We start from the raw sequence: 25,006 nt of genomic DNA, 5'->3' as shown, positions 1-25,006 counted from the left end.
ATGGACGAAGAATTCATGGCACTACTACCCAATAACACCTGGAAGTTGGTTCCACCTAAATCTGATATGAATGTAATTGGATGCAAGTGGGTGTTCTGGCTTGCTGCAAAAGGATTCAACCAGGTTAAAGGAGACGATTGCTTTGACACTTTAAGTTCAATGGTCAAGTCAACTACAGTAAGACTCCTCTTATCTCTTGCCATAAAAATATGATTTGGTCGATAGCTTGATATTCACAATGCTTTCCGAATGGCTGTCTAAATGAGAATGTCTTTATGAAGCAATCACTCGGGTACATTGACAAAAATCGTCCTAATCATGTTTATAAATTGCAAAAGTCCCTCTATGGTTTGAAGTAAGCACCTCGTGCGTGGTTCAAGCATTTTCATGAATGTTTATTTCCAATAGGATCCAAGGCTTCAAAAACTGATATCTCTTTATTTTTCTATTCTATTGCTAACACACAAATTTATTTATTAGTCTATGTTGATGATATACTAATAATGGCTGCAACAAAAGCCTCTTCACCTCTATAACAAGCAAACTAGTTGATATCTTCAAAATCATATATATGGGACATCCAAACTTCTTTTTGGGAATAGAGACAGTTCATAGCAAGGGGGCAATGATCCTATCACAAAGAAGGTACATGATTGAAATACTCAAAAGGTCAGGAATGAAACAATGCAAACCATATGAAAATCCCACACAATACTGCAATCTAGTTGGACCACTTTAGTATCTACCCGTCACTTGTCAAGATCTCTCATTTGCAATCAACAAACTCTACCAATTCATGCACTCTCCAAATACTAAGCAAGCTGGGTCGTTAAGGTATGTCAAAGGTACTGTAGACTATGATCTACATTTTACTATGATATTCATGCCTTTTCGGATTTTGATTGGGTGGGGTGTCTTGATGATTGCAAGTCCACTAGTGATTTTGTTGATTTCATTGGTAAAATTTAATATCTTGGGCATGTTGCAAGCAAAAAAACAATGGCTAGATCCTCAACAAAAGCATAATACAATAATATTGTATTAGTGTAAATCTATTTTTATCATCCCTGACCTGACTAGAATAATCTTTGTACTCTTATAAATACATCTCTTCCTGTATTTTATAAACTGGATTAATCAATATAAAAATTCTTGATAGAATTATTGTTCTCATCATCTTAGCACCAAATATGTTGAGAATAACTGGCCATAATGACATTGTGACTATTGAAGGTATTTTTCAGCTGTGGAGAGCTACTTGCTCAATGAATCATCTTTCTTTACCTTAAACTTTTACTTGATATTGATTCTACCAAGCTTCTAGGTGAAAGGATGTAGTGGCAATTATCCCAAGACTTTACATTCCAAGATCCATAATATGTTTCAGGTATCGAAGTCTAGGATATAGATAGTAACAACATTAGTGGAGTAGATGAGCAATGATACATATGTTTTGAGGATTTAAAACCAATAACACTGAAGAAGAAATCATACTTGAACCACTCTCAACGAGCTTGTTTTCAGCTATAAAGAATTAAAGAGACCATTGTAGCCGGCAAATCTCCCCTTCTTCTTTATCAACAGCGCATAGACATTATATTTACTCGAACCTCATATTCTCCACTTCTTCCCGTACTGAATCGAACAGCTCAGTCGAGAGATAACGCTCCCCAAAGCTTGGGAATATGACCTGCAAGTGGCATTTCATTGAACAAGGCAAGCTTCACTGAGAATGTGATGGATTACTAGGGTAATGAACTAGACTCCAAGACTTGAGACCATTGTTTAGAAGCAACTTATATTTCTAGCTTCACACAAGAGCAGCGAGAATATCTAGACCGCCATCACATTTGCGGGCCAGTCTTAATACCACTTGTTAGGATCAAGTGTTTACCACTACGCTAAAAATTATAGTTAGTAATGAATGTGCAACTTTATTTCCTTATAGACTGCCATCACATTTTCGAGAGGCAGGGTGCTGGACTTAGTCCATTACCGGCCTCCGCCCAACATAGTGTCGGGCATATGAAACGAGTCAGACTTACAACAAGAAGTTTTCCCGCATTCTCTGGCCTTCTTGCAATTTTGATTGCAGCAACAGTTGCTGCCCCTGATGAAATGCCCACCTGAGTGAAAATGGAGAATTGAACTTTCAGGTATATGACAATGTACATCAAACAATGAAGAATTAAAGGGAAATTACATCAAAGAGATGGCATCACCATAATACACATACAAATAAACCTTCTTTCAGACACAGAAGCTTTGTCATTTCAAAGGCTTCCTCATTGGTCACCTAAAATTAATGCCCGACAAGATCAAGCCGTTAGCAAAATTGGGCGGGATAGATATTCAAAATATCCAAACACAAAATCACATGATCAGCTACCTGGCAATAAAATATATAATACAATTCAAGAAAGAGATGATTATGCATGGATACTTTCATCTGATTTAATTGCTATTCACTTCAAGATTCAAATTACAAAGATGATGATGCTTTGCTAACACAGTTTAGAAAACTTATTACATCAGAAATTTGAATTGATGAACAAGATAAAATAGTATTCAGAATTCAGATGATAAAACATTGCAATCAACAGTTCATGTCTACAATTAAAGATTGGTATCTTTTCCTTTGTACTATGAAAAAACTGCACATTTACAATTTAGCATTACTAATTAATCTACTAACATTGACTACAAATATCAGTTTGGTTAAAGTAACTAATTAAGGAAATTAATTCAGCATATGGCTATTGATGACCCAATGGGTTTACTATGGCTTGCAGTACCATTGGTCCACTTCTTTTTGTGTATGCCCCCTAACTGGCTATACCTAATAGACTTTCTTAAAAAATTTTAACTTAAGAAAATTTTTAAACAATTTGCAAAACAGTTAGGTTAAGAGCTAGCTACTCACGGGTTCGCTAGTAACTTGCAACGGAAGTCTAAAAGACTGCTCGCAGCGGATTTGGTAACGCGTAAAACAATTTGATGATCAAGTCAACTAAAACCGTGTACTTAGTGTGTGCAAGATCCAGTCAGCCGGGTTAGGGCAACTATAAATATAAAGTGCTGAAAAGTAAAGAGAGACAAGAAATTGTATAGTGATTCGGCAGTCGTCTACTCCACTCTTCCCCTCAACTCCGAAGAGGTTCCACTAACATTCAGTGTAAATACACTGGAAGGGTCACATAGTGTATCCACCAAGCACTATTGACCAAAACTGGTCACGTTCCCTCGATCCGGTTGTGCACTCCTAGGCCCTGGCGATCTTCAACGTCTGGCTTGCAACACCAAGGATCTACCACAAAGTCCCCTTGTGCGCCAAGCTTCCAACCCAAAAATGGTTTGGTAATTTTGTTTGTAAACACAAACGAGTGGACGCGAATGAGCTTCTCAGCAATCGTCAATACTTGGGCAATTCTTGGCAGCTTCAAAAGCTCTGGGAATCCTCTATTTTGATTCTATTTGTAGGATAGAGGTGGGTGTAGGGTGGTCATTTGATTCTGAAAAGAATCTTACCGTCTGCCACAATGCACATGCAGTAATTTTGTCAACTTCTCAAAATGGGGTATCTAAAGTCCTAATGCATCATCAAAATCTAAAGATACAATGATTCCTAAACTTATAAACTCATATGTTCTCTCTTATTTTTTTCAATGTGGGACTCTTAAGTCTTAACACTTCTCAAGGGATCTACTTTTGCCTTACCTCATTGATTGTGAACTCTGACTGCCAACCATTGTTCAGGATCTTCTTGTACCAAATTATATTGGTTGATCTTCACCTTCTGGACTACACCCAAGTTATATTTACTTTCTTTCTGACGTTGCACAATTTATGAAGGATCATGTTCTACCTTTCATTACTCATTTCTCTAGTTCATGTTGCCCCTGTGGGCATGGCATGTAGTGTAGCTTTAATACCAAAAATTGAGTTTCTCTAACTACCACTGATATTACCAAACATATGTTCTTGCTTATAATGCTAATTCTTTTGCTGCATTTCGAAATTGTGAAGGGATTCCTATATCAGAGCTGAAGGGATTACTCACTAGTCAATACAAACTGAAATGTTAGAATGTATAGGATCTTTTGTTTTTAGATCGGCAGGAATGTTTTGATTCATAATGCACTGTACAGCATACTTTCATTCATTCAGATTTTTTAGATCGGCAGGAATGTTTTGATTTTTTTTTTTTTTTCCTTTCTTAATAAATGTGATTAAAAGAAAAACTTGTGCTTGAAAAATAAGGAGGATCTTACTGTAACAACTTCCTCAAGTATGCTCATGTCCAAAACCGCAGGAACAAAACCACCACCAATACCTTGGATTTTATGTTTTCCTGGATGAAGATAAGTACATATGTTAAACTCAGATGAGGAAAAAAAGAAAAAAAGAGGACTGTTTATATAGGCTTACAAGCCTACCAAACTTGGGATTTTTATTTTTGATATCATTCACTAATGCAGCCAGTAATTAATATAGGCTTGTCCTTTCAAAAAAAAAATATAGGCTTGATTTTAGGACAACGTGGCATGACATTAAGATATGACACAGAAGCCCGCATGGGCAGCTCAGTTGGTCACAGGGGTGAAGTTTGGGAAGAATGACCAAGGATCGAGTCTCACTAGCGGCAATGTGGGAGCAACCTCTCAAAGTGAGGGGGGCTCATTGTGCGCAGTAAGCAAAAGGTCTAGCCTCTGTGTTCGGCTGAGTTACCATGATTTACATCCTTCCAAATATTCTGTGGGGCCCTTAGGGTTGGAGATTCAACCTTTTTGGGAAGAAGATATGACACATAAGTCATTACTCCATTTGACTATGTACCTTTTCAACAGTAGGAGAAAACCTTCCGATTCCTAAAATCGGATATGCAACTTTGAGCTTAACCACACTCTATCCCAGTTGTTACAAAAACTGAGCAAAGAATTTAAATGAAAAGCAAAAACTTTACCAAAACCAAAATTGTGAATGACATCAAAGATTACTCCAAACCTGGCTTTCCTCCATTTAGAATTGCACTATCAGCTGGCTCTACACCGTATAGCTGCTGGAGAGGAAAAGGGAATACAAAGCAATTAAAAACTAAAAAAAAAAAAAATGAAAGAATTAAAAAAAAAAAAATTCAATATCAAAAAAAAAAAAAAACGATGAATGAGCAAGTCCGAAGTGGTATTTATGATAAAAACAAATCCACCTTTATTTCTGGATTCTTTTCTTTGAGAAATCTTCCTGCACCTGTGACTGTTCCTCCTGTTCCAATCCCAGCAATTAAAGCATCAACATTCCCTTCAGTGCACTTCCATATCTCTGGTCCAGTTGTTTCATAGTGAATCTACACATGGAAAGCTGATAAGAAGAATGCCTCTACCATCTATGAATCAATTCCTGAATCCGAAAACAGGAATACCTTGGGATTAGCAGGATTATCAAACTGACGAAAAAAATAACTGTTTGGGGTCCTATCCATTATCTGTTGGACCTTTTCAAGAGCACCATCTAAACCCTTGGCTCCGTCAGTGATATGTAGTTCAGCTCCAAAAGCTTTAAGAATAATTCTTCTTTCAAGACTATATGTATGTGGCATCACGACTATAAGTTTATACCCCCGAGCTGCTGCAATAGATGCAAGACCAATGCCAGTATTGCCGCTGGTTACCTCTATAAGAATGCTCTTCAGCAACCATATTTACAAATTTGAAGAAAACAGTTCAAGCTTTTCAGTCTGAGAATGTGAAGAGGACTATTATGCAGCAAATTTAAAATTATATGATAAGTACTGTAATCATTCAAAAATTATATGATATAAATTTTGATTTCTTGTTGAACACAATCTTAGCAATAAATCACCTACAAAGCACAAGTGAGTCTTCTCATTTAAAATCTCGGGCAAAAAAACAAGTTTACCTCGAAAAATTTTAGCCGTGTTCTAACAGGAAGTTAATACTTAATACTACACTTCACTAACCTTTCCAGGGGTAATCACACCCTTATCTTCAGCATCTTTAATCATACTGTATGCTATCCTGCATTATGATAATCAGCAATATTGCTCAGACTATTAACCAAATTTTGATCGATAATCAACCTAAAAATTTATTTTAATTTTTAAGAACAAAGGAGAAATTAAAGAAAAAACAAATGCATTTTGCCTGTCTTTCACGCTAGAACAGGGCTCCATCATTTCCAATTTGGCAGCAATACGAGCTACACATCCTTCCACTACGTTGTTGAGGTATACCAGTGGCGTGTTTCCTATTAGCTATAGAATCAAAGTTACGAAATATTAGAAGACCAATGCATAAGAAAAGTTTGAGCTGAATAATTATCAGAAGCTGCATACTTCAGTAATATCTTTGGCAATTTTATCCTTTTCCTCCATAGCCCTAGCAGACTTACTGTAAATGATAAGGAATAACAATTATAATGCCAATAAAATACTTATGCATTAAAATGAGCTACCAATGTTGATTTTGAGAACTGAAATATTCTTTGCAGCAAAAACTAAAGGTGAAGCAACTCACATGAACATACAATTCAATCTTTCAGATAAAATTTTGTATTCTTAATTAAACAATGAATTTAATGACAAAATTAAAGTCAAAGTTGATCTAACACAAAATTAAGAGAAGTTAAAAAGAAAGTAAGAGTCTCCTGTGAGCCAATAACAAACAGAATTGAAGAATCCTCAGAACAAATTAAATTACATGACAAATAAATACAGAGTGAACTAATATTGGAGCTGTCCTCTTCATATATGGTGGGATTTATGACGCACCCTGTGAGAAAGACAATATCCACTATCCAGTGCCCATTTAACTGTGAATTGATTTGGAAAAGAGAGAGTAAATAAAGAGAAGTTAATACCTTTGGAAATTGGGATGCTTTCTGCAGCAAGCAGCTGTGAAATTTGCCTAAAATGATACTCTGTAGCTGACTTCTTGTATTTTCTGTCTGAAACTTCAAACATCAAACACACTTGCGTGTAGATAGGGGTCCGCAATTGGGTGGGTTGGAATAACAGAATTACTTCGGTTCATTAATATACTGAAAACTGAATGGTAATGAATTCTTGTATACAGAATAATTTGGTAAAAAATCAAATCAAACTGAACCAAATACTATATGATTTTTAATAATAATAATAATAATGAAGTAAATTCAAGTCCCTTTTTGTCTCTGCTCTTCTGTTCAGCTCATATTCTTACTGATATTTCTATTAATTTTTTTTTTTTAAGAAAAGAATAACTCTTATTAAAAGAACAAAACAAAGTCTTGCCAAGACCCAAAAGTGACCGAGGCTACAAAGAGATAAAAGAATAAAGCAAAGAGGCCTAATGCTAACTAATAAAGGAGATAAAGTCTAAACCACCAAGTGGGCCCAACACCCATTCTACAAACCACCTGTACCACATGCAAAGCTGGACAATTCCTGGGCGTCATGCCCTACACAAAGGGTGGGAAGGGTGCTCCAAAGTCAAAGAAGGACTAGTTTCACCCTCAAGCGTCCGGTCGATCCCCCGCGGTACAAAGCTCTGCATTTTTATCCGATGGGACCTATGCGACCATCCACAGAAGTAATGAAACCTGCCTCCCAAAACCCGACCACCCTCATGCGTTGGACAGATCCCTTCGGTACAGATCTCTGCATTTTTATCCGGAGAAACCGTGAATAGTCCGCCACATGAGCAATGGTTCTCACCTCCACCCACCCTTGGAACCAGGCCCGGCCCTGGGCAAGGGCAGGCTGGGCCCTTGCCCAGGGCCCACGCTTGGAAGGGGGCCCCCATCCCACCCCACTATGTTTTATTTATACTATAGTGTTATTAGTATAGGTATTTAATATACATTAGAATTACTAAATGGGTTATTTAGCCTAACTAGTGTTGCCTTGTTTATTTCTTAAAGGTCGTGGGGTCGAGCCCTTATGCGTACAATTTCATTCTCTACTTTGTAGAACTACTATTAGAACCCATATACGTACATTAAATTTATGTAGTATTAAATTGAATTTATTTGTATTTTTTATTAAATTTGTAACTTTGTAATTTTTTTTTACCTTTCTATAATAATAATGAGATTTATAATATAGATTGATTTGTGATCTATATCAAATTTGGAATCAATTTCTATTCGAGTAATTTACAATTTATATTTAGAATACATGTTATTTTGTGAACTTTATAATGAATAATGTACATGTAATATATTTTGTGATTTAGTTATGAAAAATATTTGAAAAGATAATTTACTTTTTTTATGAATTATCTAGTTAATGTAGTTTAGAAGTTCTACTGTGTGTTATCGTATTTAAATTAATCTAGAAAAAACTTGAAATTAATCTAACTAAAACAAAAAGTATTTATAAATATAACACCAATATAGAAGATATGTGATTTATAATGTGTTTTCTATTCGAACTATTTTATCAAATTAATTATGTTTCATATTTTATTATGAATATCTTTTATCGCACTTAAAGTGTTCTGATTTATTTTTCTCAATAATTAAGACTTCATGCTCTGCTCTTGTTTATAAGTTCTGTTTTATAAATTCTTAATAATAATTACTTTATTTTTTTTTATAATAATCATAATGTGATTGCGTATAAGTTTATTTGGTATCAAATTGTTTATTCGTTTTTATAAGCTATAATTGTTTATTTATGAAGTCACTGATGCAGGTATTGATAATTTTGAATTTAGGAAAACATATAGAATTGTTTTCATATGTATGTAAAATAGTTAAACACTTTTTAATCTTATTTCAAGTTATTTGACATTAGTATTTTCATGGTCGGATTTTGGGGCATGCAAGATGAGCAATAACACAAGGCCTCAATTTTTAAAGGGCCTAATATTTACACCGTTCATACTTATTTGACATAAAAATCATATATTTTACAGTATAAATTGTGATTTTTGCATTCAACTGAGTGTTACACCGTTCGTACTTATTTGAAATAAAAATCTTATATTTTACAATATTGGTTTTAAAGGTTGCTCTTATACTTTTGATAGGGCTTCATTTATTTATAAGAACGGGGCCACAAATTTATTTTTTTTAAATGCCTATTTTGTGACCCGTCCTTATTTAATAAAAATTTTAGTTATAAAAATGTATATTAATTTCATGTAGCTAGGGCCCATTTTTGTTGCTACGCCCCGGGCCTATAAAATGATAGGACCGGCCCTGCTTGGAACCCAGGCCACCCTCGTACGTACAGAGCTCTGCATTTTATCACAGAGGGCTTCAACGGCCCAAAGTCCCAAACGATGGCTCCCTAACCACTGGTGCCAACATATATACCACCCTTAAGCGTTAGACCAGCTCCCTCAGTACAGCGTACTGTATTTTAACCCGGGGAACCTGTACAGCCATCCACAGAAGCAATAGTATATATGCTAAGCACCAGAAACCCACCTCACACCCACCTAACCCTTTATAGAACAACCAGCTTTTTCTTCCAATCACCAACTCAAGCAAAATATTTGAAGCAGACTAAGAGAGCACTCCCACCTCAGAGTGTATGCTATGCATGAAACACAAGAATCAAATCCCTCGAAACACACAGCCACAGATAGAAGCATGAAGGCACAGAGAGCACAGAGCAGAAAGAGAAAACTCCCAGTATTGGAAAGCCCCCTACGCTCTATGCCGGCAAGGCCAACTACTCAACTAGCCCAGCATAAAACAATAAAACATGAAGAAATGGTACAAGTCTAGGAATATCTCCGCTAAATAAATAAATGAAAGATAAATAAGGAAAATAGAGACGCGAATTGCAGGCCAAAAATACAGGCACGCAGGCCCACACAAAATACAGGCCAGCCAATCTCCTCTCAGCACCAGCAACGAACAGTAACCAAAACCCTAACGGGATTAGCTACTATGGGCCAGCAGCAAGTCTGACTAGGTCTATTAAATTTTTTATTTGATTTATTTATGATTTATTATCTACTTTACACTTTTATTGTTTGTTGTAATTATTCTTTGCCTCACAATTATGTCTAACTTGAATTATTCTTACAATATTTAATATTTTTCTTAGCCTCACAATATTTTCCTTTTGCCTCACAATATTTGTGTCTACCCAGCCGTTGCCCATTTTTGGTATTTACTAATCTATACTATATATAATAACAAAATCCTGAAATTTTAACTTTCCGCCCAATTCCTAAAAAATCTCTATTCCCAATAAAATATATTGATTTCTACTTTTCCATTCGTACAATAATTCTGGATAAAAATTCTATTCTCAAATTTTAAAATAGTAGAATACAATTCCCTTTATACATCTATCTATACTATATATAATAACAAAATCCTAGAATTTTATCTTTACGTCCAATTCCTAAAAAATTTCTATTCCCAATAAAATATATTGATTTCTACTTTCCCATTCGTACAATAATTCTGAGTAAAAATTCTATTCTAAAATTTTAAAATAGTGGAATACAATTCCCTTTGTACATCTATACTATATATAATAACAAAATCCTGAAATTTTAACTTCCCGCCCAATTCCTAAAAAATCTATCTTCCCAATCAAATATATTGATTTCTACTTTCTCATTCGTACAATAATTCTAGGTAAAAATTCTATTCTAAAATAGTGTAATACAATTCATTTTGTACATCTATACTATATATAATAACAAAATCCTGAAATTTTAACTTCCCGCCCAATTCCTAAAAAATCTCTCTTCCCAATAAAATATATTGATTTCTACTTTCCCATTCGTACAATAATTCTGGGTAAAAAGTCTATTCTAAAATAGTGTAATACAATTCCCTTTGTACATCTATACTATATATAAATAATAACAAAATCCCGGAATTTTAATTTTCCGCTCAATTCCTAAAAAATCTCTTCCCAATAAAATATATTGGTTTCTACTTTCCCATTCGTACAATAATTCTGGGTAAAATTCAATTCTAAAATAGTGTAATACAATTCCCTTTGTACATCTATACTATATATATAATAACAAAATCCTGGAATTTTAACTTTCCTCCCAATTCCTAAAAAATCTCTCTTCCTAATAAAATATATTGATTTCTACTTTCCCATTCGTACAATAATTCTAGGTAAAAATTCTATTCTAAAAATAGTGTAATACAATTTCCTTTGTACATCTATACTATATATAATAACAAAATCCTGGAATTTTAACTTCCCGCCCAATTCCTAAAAAATCTCTTTTCCCAATAAAATATATTGATTTCTACTTTCCCATTCGTACAATAATTCTGGGTAAAAATTCTATTCTAAAATTTTAAAATAGTGTATTACAATTCCCTTTGTACATATATGCTATATATAATTTATACTATATATAATAACAAAATCCTGGAATTTTAACTTCCCTCCCAATTCCTAAAAAATCTCTCTTCCAATCAAATATATTGATTTCTACTTTCCCATTCGTACAATAATTCTGGGTAAAAATTCTATTCTAAAATTTTAAAATAGTGTATTACAATTCCCTTTGTACATCTATGCTATATATAATCTATACTATATATAATAACAAAATCCTGGAATTTTAACTTCCCTCCCAATTCCTAAAAAATCTCTCTTCCCAATAAAATATATTGATTTCTATTTTCGTACAATAATTATGGATAAAAATTCTATTCTAAAATTTTAAAATAGTGTAATACAATTCCCTTTGTACATCTATACTATATATAATAACAAAATCCTGGAATTTTAACTTCCCGCCCAATTCCTAAAAAATCTCTCTTCCCAATAAAATATATTGATTTCTACTTTCTCATTCGTCTAATAATTCTGGGTAAAAATTCTATTCTAAAATAGTGTAATACAATTCCCTTTGTACATCTATACTTCTATACTTCTATACTATATATAATAACAAAATACTGAAATTTTAACTTCCCGCCCAATTCCTAAAAAATCGCTCTTCCCAATAAATATATTGATTTCTACTTTCTCATTCATACAATAATTCTGGGTTAAAGTTGTGATATGTCAAAAGTTCGGCAAGGCATAACTTTTGACTCGATTTTCCGTTTTGGACAAATATTTTTTTGAAATCGCGTATTTTTTCGAGATTTATCCACCGCAAACTGCCGTAGGCGGTTTGGCCCACCAATTTCTAAAAAAGAAATGTTTTATTAAATAGTTTTTAAGAAAAAACTATGAGAACCTTATGTTTTATTAATGAATTTTTAAATTTTTTAATTAAAAAATTGTCCCGTGCATTATTTGATAATCTCTCTTTATAATTGGTCAAATTATTTATTATGGTAAATTAGAGAATAATTAATGATGGTAATAGAAATTCTAGAAGAATATTAGAATTGAAAAATATTTAATTATTGTTATATTATTATTGTGACTCACGGAATACAATACAAGAATATTTAATTATGGTTACGTTATTATTGTGTGCCTCACGGCCATTTTATACTAACAAAACTTGAAAAGAAACTAATAATAATAATAATAATAATAATAATAATAATAATAATAATATAAGTGGTGAAAATAATATTGAAAAGTAATTAAGTGTTAATAATAATAGTAAGAATATTAACGTAAGAATTATAACATAGAATAAATCGTATAATTAATAACTATAGTCTAGGATTAAATTTGGAATTGTCATGAAAGATAAGCGACCTCTGGTAAAATTAACTCTTTATCAATTTAAATATTCTTAATATATTACAACAATTTCATTCCGTGCATCGCGCGGGTGAAAATACTAGTTTTTTTTTTTTTTTTTTTTTTTTTGAAAATGAAAATACTAGTTATTACTATAGTAAAATTCTTTTTACCTCATTTAAATTTCTCCTATTATATTTCTCTTCTTGACTTGACTTCTATTTATTGATGATGAGTGTTCATTAAGTTCTACTACATATATACTCCATATTTTTCGTCCTTTACTTTTACTCCCTCATATAACAATTTATGATTACTTATCTTCATCTTGTGGGTTCCAATAAAATGTCAACATCAAAATTTTGTGAGAACGAGTAAAAGTTGAGAGTAGAATTTGAGAGTATAAGTAGTATTTTCTGTGTTCATTAATTTATTAATACCACACTAATTTAAAAATATAATTAATAATCAAATATTGAAAAATCCAATTAGATAATATCCCTTAAGAGAAAAATATTGTAAGCAAAAATATAAAAGCGTCCATCTGGATAGATCAAACAGATCAGCAACACTTTTTTTTATATAAAAAAAATACAATGTATTTTTATAAATAATTCAAAATTTGAAGTGTAAGTAAATTGTATTAAAAGTGCAAGTAACAGTTTCTTAGAGTATACTTAAGTGCAAGTAAAATGTATTAAAAGTGCAAGTAAAATGTATTAAAATATATTTTAAAATATTTTAAATATACGGTCTAAAAATCACTCAAAATTAAACTTGTGTTAATTTTATAATGTGAATCTAAAAAATAGATTTGAAAAAATAAGTTTTAGTAAACAAATTTTCTAAATAGAAAGTAGCGAATGAAAACTAAAAAATTTAAAAACATAAAATCGAAAACAGTTTCGTCAGTAAACGGGCATTAAGTTACTTGCACTATTATGTGTAAATGGTTGCACTTTTAAGTTATTTTACTTGATAACTTGCATCTGTTACTTGCACTAAAGTTTGATTTATTTACAAAAATATTACCACGATCTTTTTTTTTTTAAAATTACATTTGATTCGTTAATCTTTTCGATATAGACGGCTCAAATTAATTCCTTTTTCTTTCTTGAGCGTCATTCTCACTAGAGTATATAGTTTCGAATGAGTCATGAGTACGATACAAATGGATATGTTCAAATTAGTCATTGCACATTTAATTAATAAAAAGAAAATGTTCAAATTGGACATCAAACTGGACACAAAATGACAATCAAGTTATTGAACTAAAAAAATGTGTAATTAAATCCCTCAACTAGCCAAATCTGTTCAATTATACCAATTAACAAGTTGATCATTTCCTCAATACCTCACCACAGTGGTGTCTACGTGAATTATGAAATTAAACATATTTTTTATTATCTTTTTCAATTATCTTGACAAATTTTACCTGAGTCTGTTCTCACTTAGGTTGAATCTTCTCATACATACCTACTTTTTAAATTAGTTAAGTTGTAAAATTTTTAAAAAATTATTCAAAAATTTCAATTAGCATAATTAATTAACTGAATCATGTTGAAGATTGAAATCCTTCTTCTTCACAATGGTTTCTCGGTAATGGTCTCGTTTCTATAGGTTAGAACATTAATTACGCAGTACGTGATAATAGAACAAAGGATAGATAAATAGAAATGCATAATAGAGAGAAAAACACAACGGGGAATCTTTCATTCATTTCATTCAAACGAACTTTGAACGTATAATGTATATGTATTCCTAAATAATAGGAATTAACTAACCACTAATGCTAAGATAATGACCATCCATTAGACATCACTATAACAACCCCTCCCCCGACATTATAGTTCCATAATCATGCCTTGTTAAAAACCTTGCTAGAAAAATTTTGTGAAAAAAAAAAACTTAGACAAGGAAAAGAGTATATGATATATGTATAATCATGTGTTGCACTGGTTGTCTCATTAAAAATCTTAGACTAAGAAAATTCAGTGGGAAAAACATAACTGAGGGAAAAAGAGTACAACCAAATGCCTTCAAAGCTTAACCTTTAGGATTATGATGACCTTCCGAGCCTACGCATCCCAATTCCGTGAACATATTTTTCACAAGTGGATGTTGGTATGGATTTGGTGAACAGATCTGCTAGATTGTCACTTGAGCGAACCTTTTTGAATATCAATTTTGTCACTCTTCTGGAGTTCATGTGGATAAAAGAACTTATGTGCAATGTCTTTTGTAAGGTTCCCTTTAACATATCCATTACTCATATGTGTAACACATGCTGCATTGTCCTCATACAGGACAGTGGGAATATCATCTTTGTTTTCTTTACTGCAGGAGCTATTTATATGATGTATTAGGGACCACAACCATACACTCTCGTGAAGCCTCATATAGAGCAATAATCTCTAAGTGATTAGATGAGGTAGCAACTAGGATATGATTAACATATCTCTACGAAATAGATGTACCTCCACAAAGGAAAACATAACTCGTATGAGATTTTGCATTATGGGGATCAAACATGTAGCCAACATATGAATAACTCAATAATGTAATATCCTGGTTTTTCTCAAGATAAAGACTAAGATCTTTTGTATCTTGGAGATATCCGAAGATATGCTTTATCCCCTTCCAATGTCTTTGGGTTGGAAAGACACTAAATCTAGCAAGTAAATTTATTGCAAAAGCAATATCTGATCTAGTGCAGTTAGCTAGATAGAGTAAAGCACCAATAACACTTAAATATGGGACTTCATGTCCTAGCACATCCTCATCATCCCCTTTAGGCCTAAATGGGTCTTTGTCCACTTCAAGAGACTGAACCACCATCGAAGTACTGAGGGGATGTGATTATCATATAAAAGTTCTCCAAAAGTTTATTTGTATAATTTGACCGGTGTACAAAAATTCCATTAGGGAGATGCTTGATCTGCAGGCCGAGACAAAATTTTGTTTTCCCTAAGTCTTTCATTTCAAATTCAATTTTAAGCACGAGCATGCTTCTACAAGATCCTTGTGTGTCCTAACAATGTTTATGTCATCAACATAGATAGAGATAATGCAAAAACCATCATATGTTTCAGGTATCGAAGTCTAGGATATAGATAGTAACAACATTAGTGGGGTAGATGAGCAATGATACATATGTTTTGAGGATTTAAAACCAATAATACTGAAGAAGAAATCATACTTAGCTTGAACCACTCTCAACGAGTTTGTTTTAAGCTATAAAGAATTAAAGAGACCATTGTAGCCGGCAAATCTCCCCTTCTTCTTTATCAACAGCGCATAGACATTATATTTACTCGAACCTCATATTCTCCACTTCTTCCCGTACTGAATCAAACAGCTCAGTCGAGAGATAACGCTCCCCAAAGCTTGGGAATATGACCTGCAAGTCGCATTTCATTGATCAAGACAAAAGTTATAGTTAGTAGCGAAGACACAACTTTATTTCCTTATAGACCGCCATCACATTTCCGAGAGGCAAGATGCTGGACTTAGCCCATTTCTGGCCGCCCAACATAGTGTCGGGCATATGAAACGAGTCACACTTACAACAAGAAGTTTTCCCGCATTCTCTGGCCTTCTTGCAATTTTGATTGCAGCAACAGTTGCTGCCCCTGATGAAATGCCCACCTGAGTGAAAATGGAGAATTGAACTTTAAGGTCTATGACAATGTACATCAAACAATGAAGAATGAACTAAAGGGAAATTACATCATAGAGATGGCATCACCATAATACACATACAAATAAACCTTCTTTCAGACACAGAAGCTTTGTCATTTCAAAGGCTTCCTCATTGGTCACCTAAAATTAATGCCCGACAAGATCAAGCCGTTAGAAAAATTGGACGGGATAGATATTCAAAATATCCAAACACAAAATCACATGATCAGCTACCTGGCAATATGATACTTTCATCTGATTTAATTGCTATTCACTTCAAGGTTCAAACTACAAAGATGATGCTTTGCTAACACAGTTTAGAAAACAGGTTTACTATGGCTTGCAGTACCATTGGTCCACTTCTTTTTGTGTATGCCCCCTAACTGGCTATAGCTAAACTGACTTCTCAGACTTGATTTTGTTCCTCCGTTTTATAGTACTTTTATTAAAGTTAGGTTGTTACAGTATAAATCTGTTTTGTAACATTTAGGCAAACATTAAACATAGTCACAAAATCCCAAATTGAAGGATCCCAAGGAAGACCGCATCCCAAATTGAAGGATCCCAAGGTTGTTTTTAGATCAGCAGGAATGTTTTGATTCATAATGCGCTGTACAGCATACTTCCATTCATTCAGATTTATCCATTGTGTGACTAATTGACTTTACCTACTACCCGGCTGTGCTGGTTTCATTTTTTTTTTCCTTTCTTAATGAATGTGATTAAAAGGAAAACTTATGCTTGAAAAATAAGGAGGGTCTTACTGTAACAACTTCCTCAAGTATGCTCATGTCCAAAACCGGAGGAACAAAACCAGCACCAATACCTTGGATTTTATGTTTTCCTGGATGAAGATAAGTACATATGATAACCCATGTTAAACTCAGATGAGGAAAAAAAACAGGACTGTTTATATAGGCTTGATTTTAGGAAGCGAAAATTTAGGAAAACCAAAATTTTGAATGACGTCAAAGATTACTTCAAACCTGGCTTTCCTCCATTTAGAATTGCACTATCAGCTGGCTCTACACCGTATACCTGCTTCAGAGGAAAAGGGAATACAAAGCAATTAAAAACTAAAAAAATGAAACAATTAAAAAAAAAAAAAAATCAAGATCAACAAAAAAACATAATAAAAAATAAAATCTATTATGAATGTGCCAGTCCGAAGTGGTATTTATGATAAAAACAAATTTAAATCCACCTTTATTTCTGGATTCTTTTCTTTGAGAAATCTTCCCGCACCTGTGACTGTTCCTCCTGTTCCAATCCCAGCAATTAAAGCATGAACATTCCCTTCAGTGCACTTCCATATCTCTGGTCCAGTTGTTTCATAGTGAATCTACACATGGAAAGCTGATAAGAAGAATGCCTCTACCATCTATGAATCAATTCCTGAATCCGGAAATAGGAATACCTTGGGATTAGCAGGATTATCAAACTGACGAAAAAAATAACTTTTTGGGGTCATATCCATTATCTGTTGGACCTTCTCAAGAAGACCCTCTAAACCCTTGGCTCCGTCAATGATATGTAGTTCAGCTCCAAAAGCTTTAAGAATAATTCTTCTTTCAAGACTATATGTATGTGGCATCACGACTATAAGTTTATACCCCCGAGCTGCTGCTATAGATGCAAGACCAATGCCAGTATTGCCGCTGGTTACCTCTATAAGAATGCTCTTCAGCAACCATATTTACAAATTTGAAGAAAAAAGTTCAAGCTTTTCAGTCTGAGAATGTGAAGAGGACTATTATGCAGCAAATTGAAAATTATATGATAAGAAGTGGGTGATAAACCACCTACAAAGCACTCAACTACGCTATAATGCACATGGGCCAAACCACACTAAAAGATTGAATCCAACCCATTAACTAGTTTAACTCAGACTCATGGCCTTATAAACCTATATGTTCTCTCTTATTTTATCAATGTAGGACTCTTAACAAAAATCTCAAGCAAAAAAAAAAAGTTTAAATTGAAAAATTTTAGCCATGTTCCAACAGGAAGTTAAATCTACACTTCACTAACCTTTCCAGGGGTAATCAGACCCTTATCTTCAGCATCTTTAATCATACTGTATGCTATCCTGCATTAATAACAGCATCTCAAAGTTGATCGATAATCAACCTAAAATTTTATTTTAATTTTTAAGAACAAAGGAGAAATTAAAGAAAAAACAAACGCATTTAAGGAATGAATAGAGGATTTGCCTGTCTTTCACGCTAGAACAGGGCTCCATCATTTCCAATTTGGCAGCAATACGAGCTACACATCCTTCCACTACGTTGTTGAGGTATACCAGTGGTGTGTTTCCTATTAGCTATAGAATCAAAGTTACGAAATATTAGAAGACCAATGCATAAGAAAAGTTTGAGCTGAATAATTATCAGAAGCTGCATATATACTTCAGTAATATCTTTGGCAATTTTATCCTTTTCCTCCATAGCCCTAGCAGAGTTACTGTAAATGACAAGAAATAACAATTATAATGCCAATAAAATACTTATGAATAAAAGAGTATTCAAAAATGCATAATACTTAGCCCTACCAATGTTGATTTTGAGAACTCAAATATTCTTTGCAGCAAAAACTAAAGGTGAAGCAACTCACATGAATTTAGATAAAATTTTGTATTCTTAATTAAACAATGAATTTAATGACAAAATTAAAGTCAAAGTTGATCTAACCCAAAATTAAGAGAAGTTAAAAAGAAAGTAAGAGTCTCCTGTGAGCCAATAGCAAACAGAATTCAAGAATCCTCACAACAAATCAAATTACATGACAAATAAATACAGAGTAAACTAATATTGGAGCTGTCCTCTTCATATATGCTGGGATTTAACACGCACCCTGTGAGAAAGACAATATCCACTATCCACTGCCCATTTAACTGTGAATTGATTTGGAAAAGAGAGAGTAAATAATACCTTTGGGAATTGGGATGCTTTCTGCAGCAAGCAGCTGTGGTGTGAAATTTGCCTGAAGTGATACTCCGTAGCTGACTTCTTGGTCCTAGATTTATAGTGGCACGGACAATTTTAGTCCTTTTTAAAAAAATCAGACAATTTGTGGACACTCTTATTATGACGATGACAATTTTGGTCCTCCGTCTAAATTTCCGTTAGATGGCAAGTTAAATAGGGGATAATTTCGTCTTATCAAGTGCCCTTCATTCTTTCCCTTTTTTTTCCCCTTTTTATTCCCGTTCTTAGTCAGCGAAGACATTCGAGTGGTTCTGTTCTTCATTCGAGATTGACGAGCGAAGAGGCAGATTGAAGAAGCAATCTTGGTCGAAGCAACAGTCTCTCTAAACAGGCAAATCTGGTCGAAGGAAAATGCAAGGAGGAAGTTGTAACTCTTCCAGTTCATCAACTACAAGGCGAAAGGTATATGGTGAATGGATTTCGATTCAAGTTTGTGAATGTGGGCAAGAAATGGTTTTGAGAACATCTTGGACCAATGAGAACCCGGGAAGGAGGTACTGGGAATGTTTAGGATGCAAGGTTAGATGCAAATTTTTAAATTTGTTTGGATAAATTTGTTTTTTTTTAAAAAAAAAAATTTAAGCTGTAATCATTATCCATGCTGATAAATATGTTTTTTTTTTTTTTTTTTTTGAGTTTGATGATTCAGAAATGTGAAATTGAATTACTTATATTGGTGTTTTAATTTGTGCAAATTTATCAGGATGGATTCGTGGCTTGGTTCGATCCCCCAATGTGCCCTAGGTCAAAGAAGATTATACCGGGCTTATTGAAGAAAGTTAACAAAATTGAAGAAGAAAACGCATATTTAAAATGCAAGTTGAGCAAATGGGAAGACATTCAAATTAAGAATAATCGTAGGAATACAAAATGTAGATCCATGATGATGTTGGTTGCAATTGCCCTTATTGTACTATTAATTTCTTATCTTTCAATTGTTGTATCTGTAGGGAGCAACATGTATATGCTTCCATAATTGGTGTTTGGTTTATCAATGGATATTTGGTTTATCAGTTTATTTGTAGGGAGCAAATGGATATTTGAGTTTATCAATGGATATTTGGTTTCACTGGATATTTGGTTTATTCAGTTTATTCAAATTCAGTTTATCAGTTTAACAGTTTATTCAAATTCAGTTTATCAGTGGATATTTGGTTTCACTGCCAGTTTTACAAAGAAAATACACAAATCAGTTTATCAATGCTTCCAAAAAACACCATTACATTCACTGCCAATTTCAGTTTTACAAAGCAAAGCTACACAACATTCATTCACTGATTACATTCATTCACTGCCAATTTTAGTAAGAATCTGCCAATAAACACCATTACATTCACTGCCAATTTCATTTTTAAAAGTTAAGCAAGAATGTCAGTTTTGATGTCAAAAATACAAGGCTTAAACAGTGATTACATGGAACCAAAAAAGGAACATCTTAATGTCATTCATTCGATGTCCACAGGTGTATCCACGGTGTTGGTGAACCTGCACTTCAGTGTTGTCCTAGATCTTGTCATAGGTGCCCTCTGAATTGGTAATTTGTTCCTTGATGTCAACCCTAAGTTAGACCTTTTGGGAGGAGGAGGTCTAACACAAACATTCTTTGGCTGAGGAGGTGTAACAGAAACATGCTCTGGCTGTGTAATGTCAACCCCATACTCTGGCTGTGTAATTGAGATTTCATCAGGTTGAGGTCCATTGTCATACATTGCTGCCACCTCTGCTGCTTCATTCCAAAATTCAGTCATGTCTTCAGCTGCAACACTACTCCCTTCAAGTGAAGTCCCAGTAACTGCTGCAAGTGGAGTCCCAGATGTGTTCTTCCTTGTCCTAGTTGCTGCAGCAAGTGGAGTCCCAGATGTGTTCTTCCTTGTCCTAGTAGCTGCTGCAACTGGAGTCCCAGAGTTGTTCTTCTTTGTCCTAGTAGCTGCTGCAACTTGGAGTCCAGTAGATGATGGAAGTGGAGTCCCGGATTTGTTCTTCTTTGTCCTTTTTCTTGGATTCAGCTACATCACAAACAAACAATGGATTATAGTAAATATCTTTCTTTTAACAGTAAATATATGCATACATTAAAAGTAGTTGTCAATACCTTTCTTTGACTTGTAGAAGGATCTTGAGGGCATGTTCTAGAGTTATGGCCAGTCTTATTGCATTTCTTGCAATGCTTAACTAGCAAGCTAGGGTTCATATGTGTCCCATCCTTGGTGAGTTCATCTCTGCCCCTTTTTCTCAATTTCTTTGGTCTTCCCACTTTGGTTGTGTATAGTGGAGGCAATGGAGGTTCCTTGTCTGACCTTGGCCATTCACTTGGACCAGAAAGTGGGTTTATCCTCCCTCCATAGGTATTCAAGTAATTGTTTATTGAGTAGCAAGGGTGTACATAGTTATGAACAGGCCCTCTTCCATGTTTCATCCAGATGGCACACACAGCATGTTTACAAGGTATCCCAGTTAACTCCCACCTCCTACAACTACAGCTACCCCTTAACAAATCCACTGTATGTTGCTCTAACCCCTCTAACCCTACCATGCACTTTATCTCAAATAGATTATCATCACTTTGAGTCGCCAAACATCCAGCAGCATCCCTCTCAATTTCAGAAATTTTTTTCATTATTGAAGGACAGAATGGACCCTTCCACTTAGTAGCCTTTTGTTTATTTTCAAATAATTTAGCCATAAGTAACTTCCTAATAGATTCTACACAAGATGTAATCCTCATCTTATACACCCAACCACAGCCATCATGCTCTTCATCAAAAGTTGTAATCCTCCAAGACATTGCATTTTTCTCTTTCCATAAATTAATTCTGAAAGGGCATCCTTCTTGTCTACATCTTACATACATCCTCATCTTATCATTCTTAGTGAACTTTAATTCCTTGCCATTGTTGTATGCATAATTGTGGACTGCATCTTTCACTTCACCCTTTGTTCCAAATGTTAATCCAACACAAAACTTAGGGGATTTCAAATCAATGCTAGCCCTGAAAACTGGCCATTTATAATTCTGTTCTTCATCACTGTCTTTTCCACTATCTTCATCAGACAGATTCAAGCCAACATCCTCAACTACTCTAGGCACACTCCCACTCCCATCCACAGTCTCTTTCCCTTTCCCTTTCCCAGCCACACTCCCTACTTGTTTCCCTTTCCCAGCCACACTCCCAATCTGTTTCCCTTTCCCAGTCCCTTCAAACTCCACATTTGGATCTACATTAGTCTCAAAGTCTAAGTCATCATCTTCACCACTTTCATTACTGTACTCATAGTCCTCTGAAACACTGTCTGACTCATCACTGTCAGTATATTCACCCTCTGCAGACCCATCACCATCACCCTTAGCCTCACCAGACTCACCACAAACAACCCACACTTCAATCTCCTTAGGAAACATTCCAAAATCAGAAATTGCCCAGCAGTCACTGTCATTTACTAATTCAAATAATTCTCCTGAATTAGTAAGTGTGAAATACTTAAACTTGTCTAGCATGTTATATCCCAATTCTTCAACTGTCTCCCTTAATGTTATCATCCCCCACAAATCAATGTCCAAAGTAAAACGTTGACTAATTCCTCCAACATATCCTACTCCTTTAACTTTAAGGCAACCACCATGTTTTAGCTTCAATATAAACTGAGCACTGTTTCCATCTATTTCATTAGGACAAAAGAAAAAAAAAATAACTTAAAGAAAGAACAAAATTCAACACTGTCCAAAGCAGTAAAATCCAATATAAGAAAGCAACACTGATTATTTAAAACCAATTTTGCAGTCCAAAGCAACACTGATTATTTAAAGGCAATAGCACATGGACCTAGGTAGCATACATGTGGTTTATTTTGCAATAAAATACACAATTGATTATTTAAAGCCAATACTGATTATTCAACACTGATTATTTTGCAATAAAACCAACCAATTGAATACACAATTGTGGTCCCCAATGGGAAAGACAAATGCAAGTGGTCCACACTATATGAATATATGTACTGCACTTCATAAAAGTGAACAACAAACCAAAAACACATGGACCCATTCACAACTGCACTGGGACCTAGATAGCAACACAAATTATTTAAACAAACTACTTTCAACAATAAAGATAGCAACACAAATTATTCACAACTGCACTGGGACCTAGATAGATATAAAGGATAGCATACATATATAAAGAAACAACTTTCAACATACAGAGCACACATAGACAAACGAAATGCTTCCTTACCTGATTTATTCATCTCCATTTGCCTCCGTTTGTCCTCTATTTCGTCTAATTGTGGAGTAGAGTGGTGAATGTGGTCTTCAATCATTGCGAATGTGGACTTCAATCTTCGAGCGGATGTGGTCTTCAATCTTCGAGCGAATGTGGTCTTCAATCTTCGAATTATGTCTTCGACATGGTCGTCTCCTGGTAAGAATACAATTTAGGGTTTCACTCGAATGTCTTCGCTAACTGAGAACGGGAATAAAACGGGAATAAAAAGGGAAAAAAAAGGGAAAGAATGAAGGGCACTTGATAAGACGAAATTACCCCCTATTTAACTTGCCATCTAACGGAAATTTAGACGGAGGACCAAAATTGTCCTCGTCATAATAAGAGTGTCCACAAATTGTCTGATTTTTTTAAAAAGGACTAAAATTGTCCGTGCCACTATAAATCTAGGACCAAAAATGTCTTTTACTGAAACTTCAAACATCAAACACACTTACGTATAGATAGGGGTCCGCAATTCGGTGGGTTGGAATAACAGAATTACTTCGGCTCAATAATATACCCAACAACTGAACCGTAATGATTTTTTGTATACAGAATGATTTGGTAAAAAATGGAACCAAATTAAACCAAATATTATATGATTTTTAATAATAATAATGAAGTAAATTCAAGCCTCTTTTTGTTTGCTCCGCCGTTCAGTTCATATTCTTATTGATAATCTCTATTAAATTTTTTATTTGATTTCTTTATGATTGTTCTCTACTTTACACTTTTGTTGTTTGCTTGCAATTGTTCTTTTCTTCACAATTGTTTCTAACTTGAGTTATTCTTATAATATTTAATATTTTCCTTAGTTTCATGTTTTTATAAAATTAATGTACTTCGACATCATTCTAATTTTAATTTTCAGTGCTTGGAAGCACTAGAAATATATTTCCAGTACACTGGAAATATTTCCAATGCACTGGAATGTTATTTTCCAGGAATATATTTCTAGTGCATTGGAATGATTTTCCAGTACTCGAATATATTTTCAGTGCACTTGAAAATAATATTCCAGTGCACTAGAAATATATTTTACCAAGCAATGACGGATTGTGTTCAAAAATTAATTATACAATATTTGACACTTGTTCTCCAAATAGGCAAATATTAACTATGCAGATTGATTGTTATTTTGTTATATAATGTTAGACTTGATTTGGACTATCTGAATATGTGTTGTTTGGTGGTGTGTATAGAAAATTAGGAAATATTAAAAATTGGAGTTCTTAAATCGAACGGAATTCAAACTTTTTTCAAATTGAACCGAAGAAATTGAATTGAATTATACCGTTAAATTGAATGGTATCATTTTTCTAAATATCAAAATGCCAAAATCGAAAAAAATCAAACTGAATCCTGAAACGCTCATTACAATGTGATATATGTTCATATACTTTCGCTGTTATGATAATAATTATTGTGGC

At 33.9% G+C, this 25,006-nt stretch overlaps 2 protein-coding genes across 10 annotated transcripts; both read right to left on the bottom strand.

Moving 5' to 3' along the window:
• Positions 1-1,321: 1,321 nt before the first annotated feature.
• On the bottom strand, positions 1,322-6,906 carry LOC109165662 (cysteine synthase-like). 6 transcript variants are annotated; one of them, XM_019314517.1, is made up of 11 exons: positions 6,877-6,906; positions 6,353-6,407; positions 6,162-6,271; positions 5,978-6,035; positions 5,420-5,683; positions 5,207-5,344; positions 5,005-5,059; positions 4,272-4,351; positions 2,223-2,296; positions 2,046-2,126; positions 1,322-1,690 (listed from the first exon to the last, which is right to left on the bottom strand). In XM_019314517.1, the coding sequence occupies exons 2-11, from the start codon at positions 6,389-6,391 to the stop codon at positions 1,612-1,614; spliced, it is 978 nt and encodes a 325-aa protein (XP_019170062.1). In that variant the 5' UTR covers positions 6,392-6,407; positions 6,877-6,906; the 3' UTR covers positions 1,322-1,611. The 6 variants fall into 6 exon arrangements, with proteins under 6 accessions (XP_019170062.1, XP_019170066.1, XP_019170064.1 ...); XM_019314521.1 differs by having other exon boundaries at positions 2,245-2,296; positions 6,877-6,902; XM_019314519.1 differs by having other exon boundaries at positions 5,005-5,056; positions 6,877-6,900.
• Positions 6,907-13,876: 6,970 nt separating this feature from the next.
• LOC109165664 (cysteine synthase-like) lies at positions 13,877-19,333 on the bottom strand. 4 transcript variants are annotated; one of them, XM_019314525.1, is made up of 12 exons: positions 19,258-19,333; positions 18,736-18,790; positions 18,541-18,650; positions 18,359-18,416; positions 17,745-18,008; positions 17,532-17,669; positions 17,314-17,365; positions 17,092-17,171; positions 16,409-16,468; positions 16,214-16,294; positions 15,915-16,046; positions 13,877-13,899 (listed from the first exon to the last, which is right to left on the bottom strand). In XM_019314525.1, exons 2-11 carry the CDS (start codon positions 18,772-18,774, stop codon positions 15,957-15,959), a joined length of 972 nt encoding a protein of 323 aa, XP_019170070.1. In that variant the 5' UTR covers positions 18,775-18,790; positions 19,258-19,333; the 3' UTR covers positions 13,877-13,899; positions 15,915-15,956. The 4 variants fall into 4 exon arrangements, with proteins under 4 accessions (XP_019170070.1, XP_019170068.1, XP_019170069.1 ...); XM_019314523.1 differs by lacking the exon at positions 13,877-13,899 and having other exon boundaries at positions 15,863-16,046; positions 16,395-16,468; XM_019314524.1 differs by lacking the exon at positions 13,877-13,899 and having other exon boundaries at positions 15,864-16,046.
• Between the last annotated feature and the right edge of the window lie 5,673 nt (positions 19,334-25,006).

Source organism: Ipomoea nil, unplaced genomic scaffold, assembly GCF_001879475.1.
Source record: "Ipomoea nil cultivar Tokyo-kokei standard unplaced genomic scaffold, Asagao_1.1 scaffold3069, whole genome shotgun sequence".
Lineage (NCBI taxonomy): Eukaryota > Viridiplantae > Streptophyta > Magnoliopsida > Solanales > Convolvulaceae > Ipomoea > Ipomoea nil.
The sequence above is the reverse complement of the archived record's forward strand: the minus strand, read 5'-3'. Positions and strand labels throughout refer to the sequence as shown.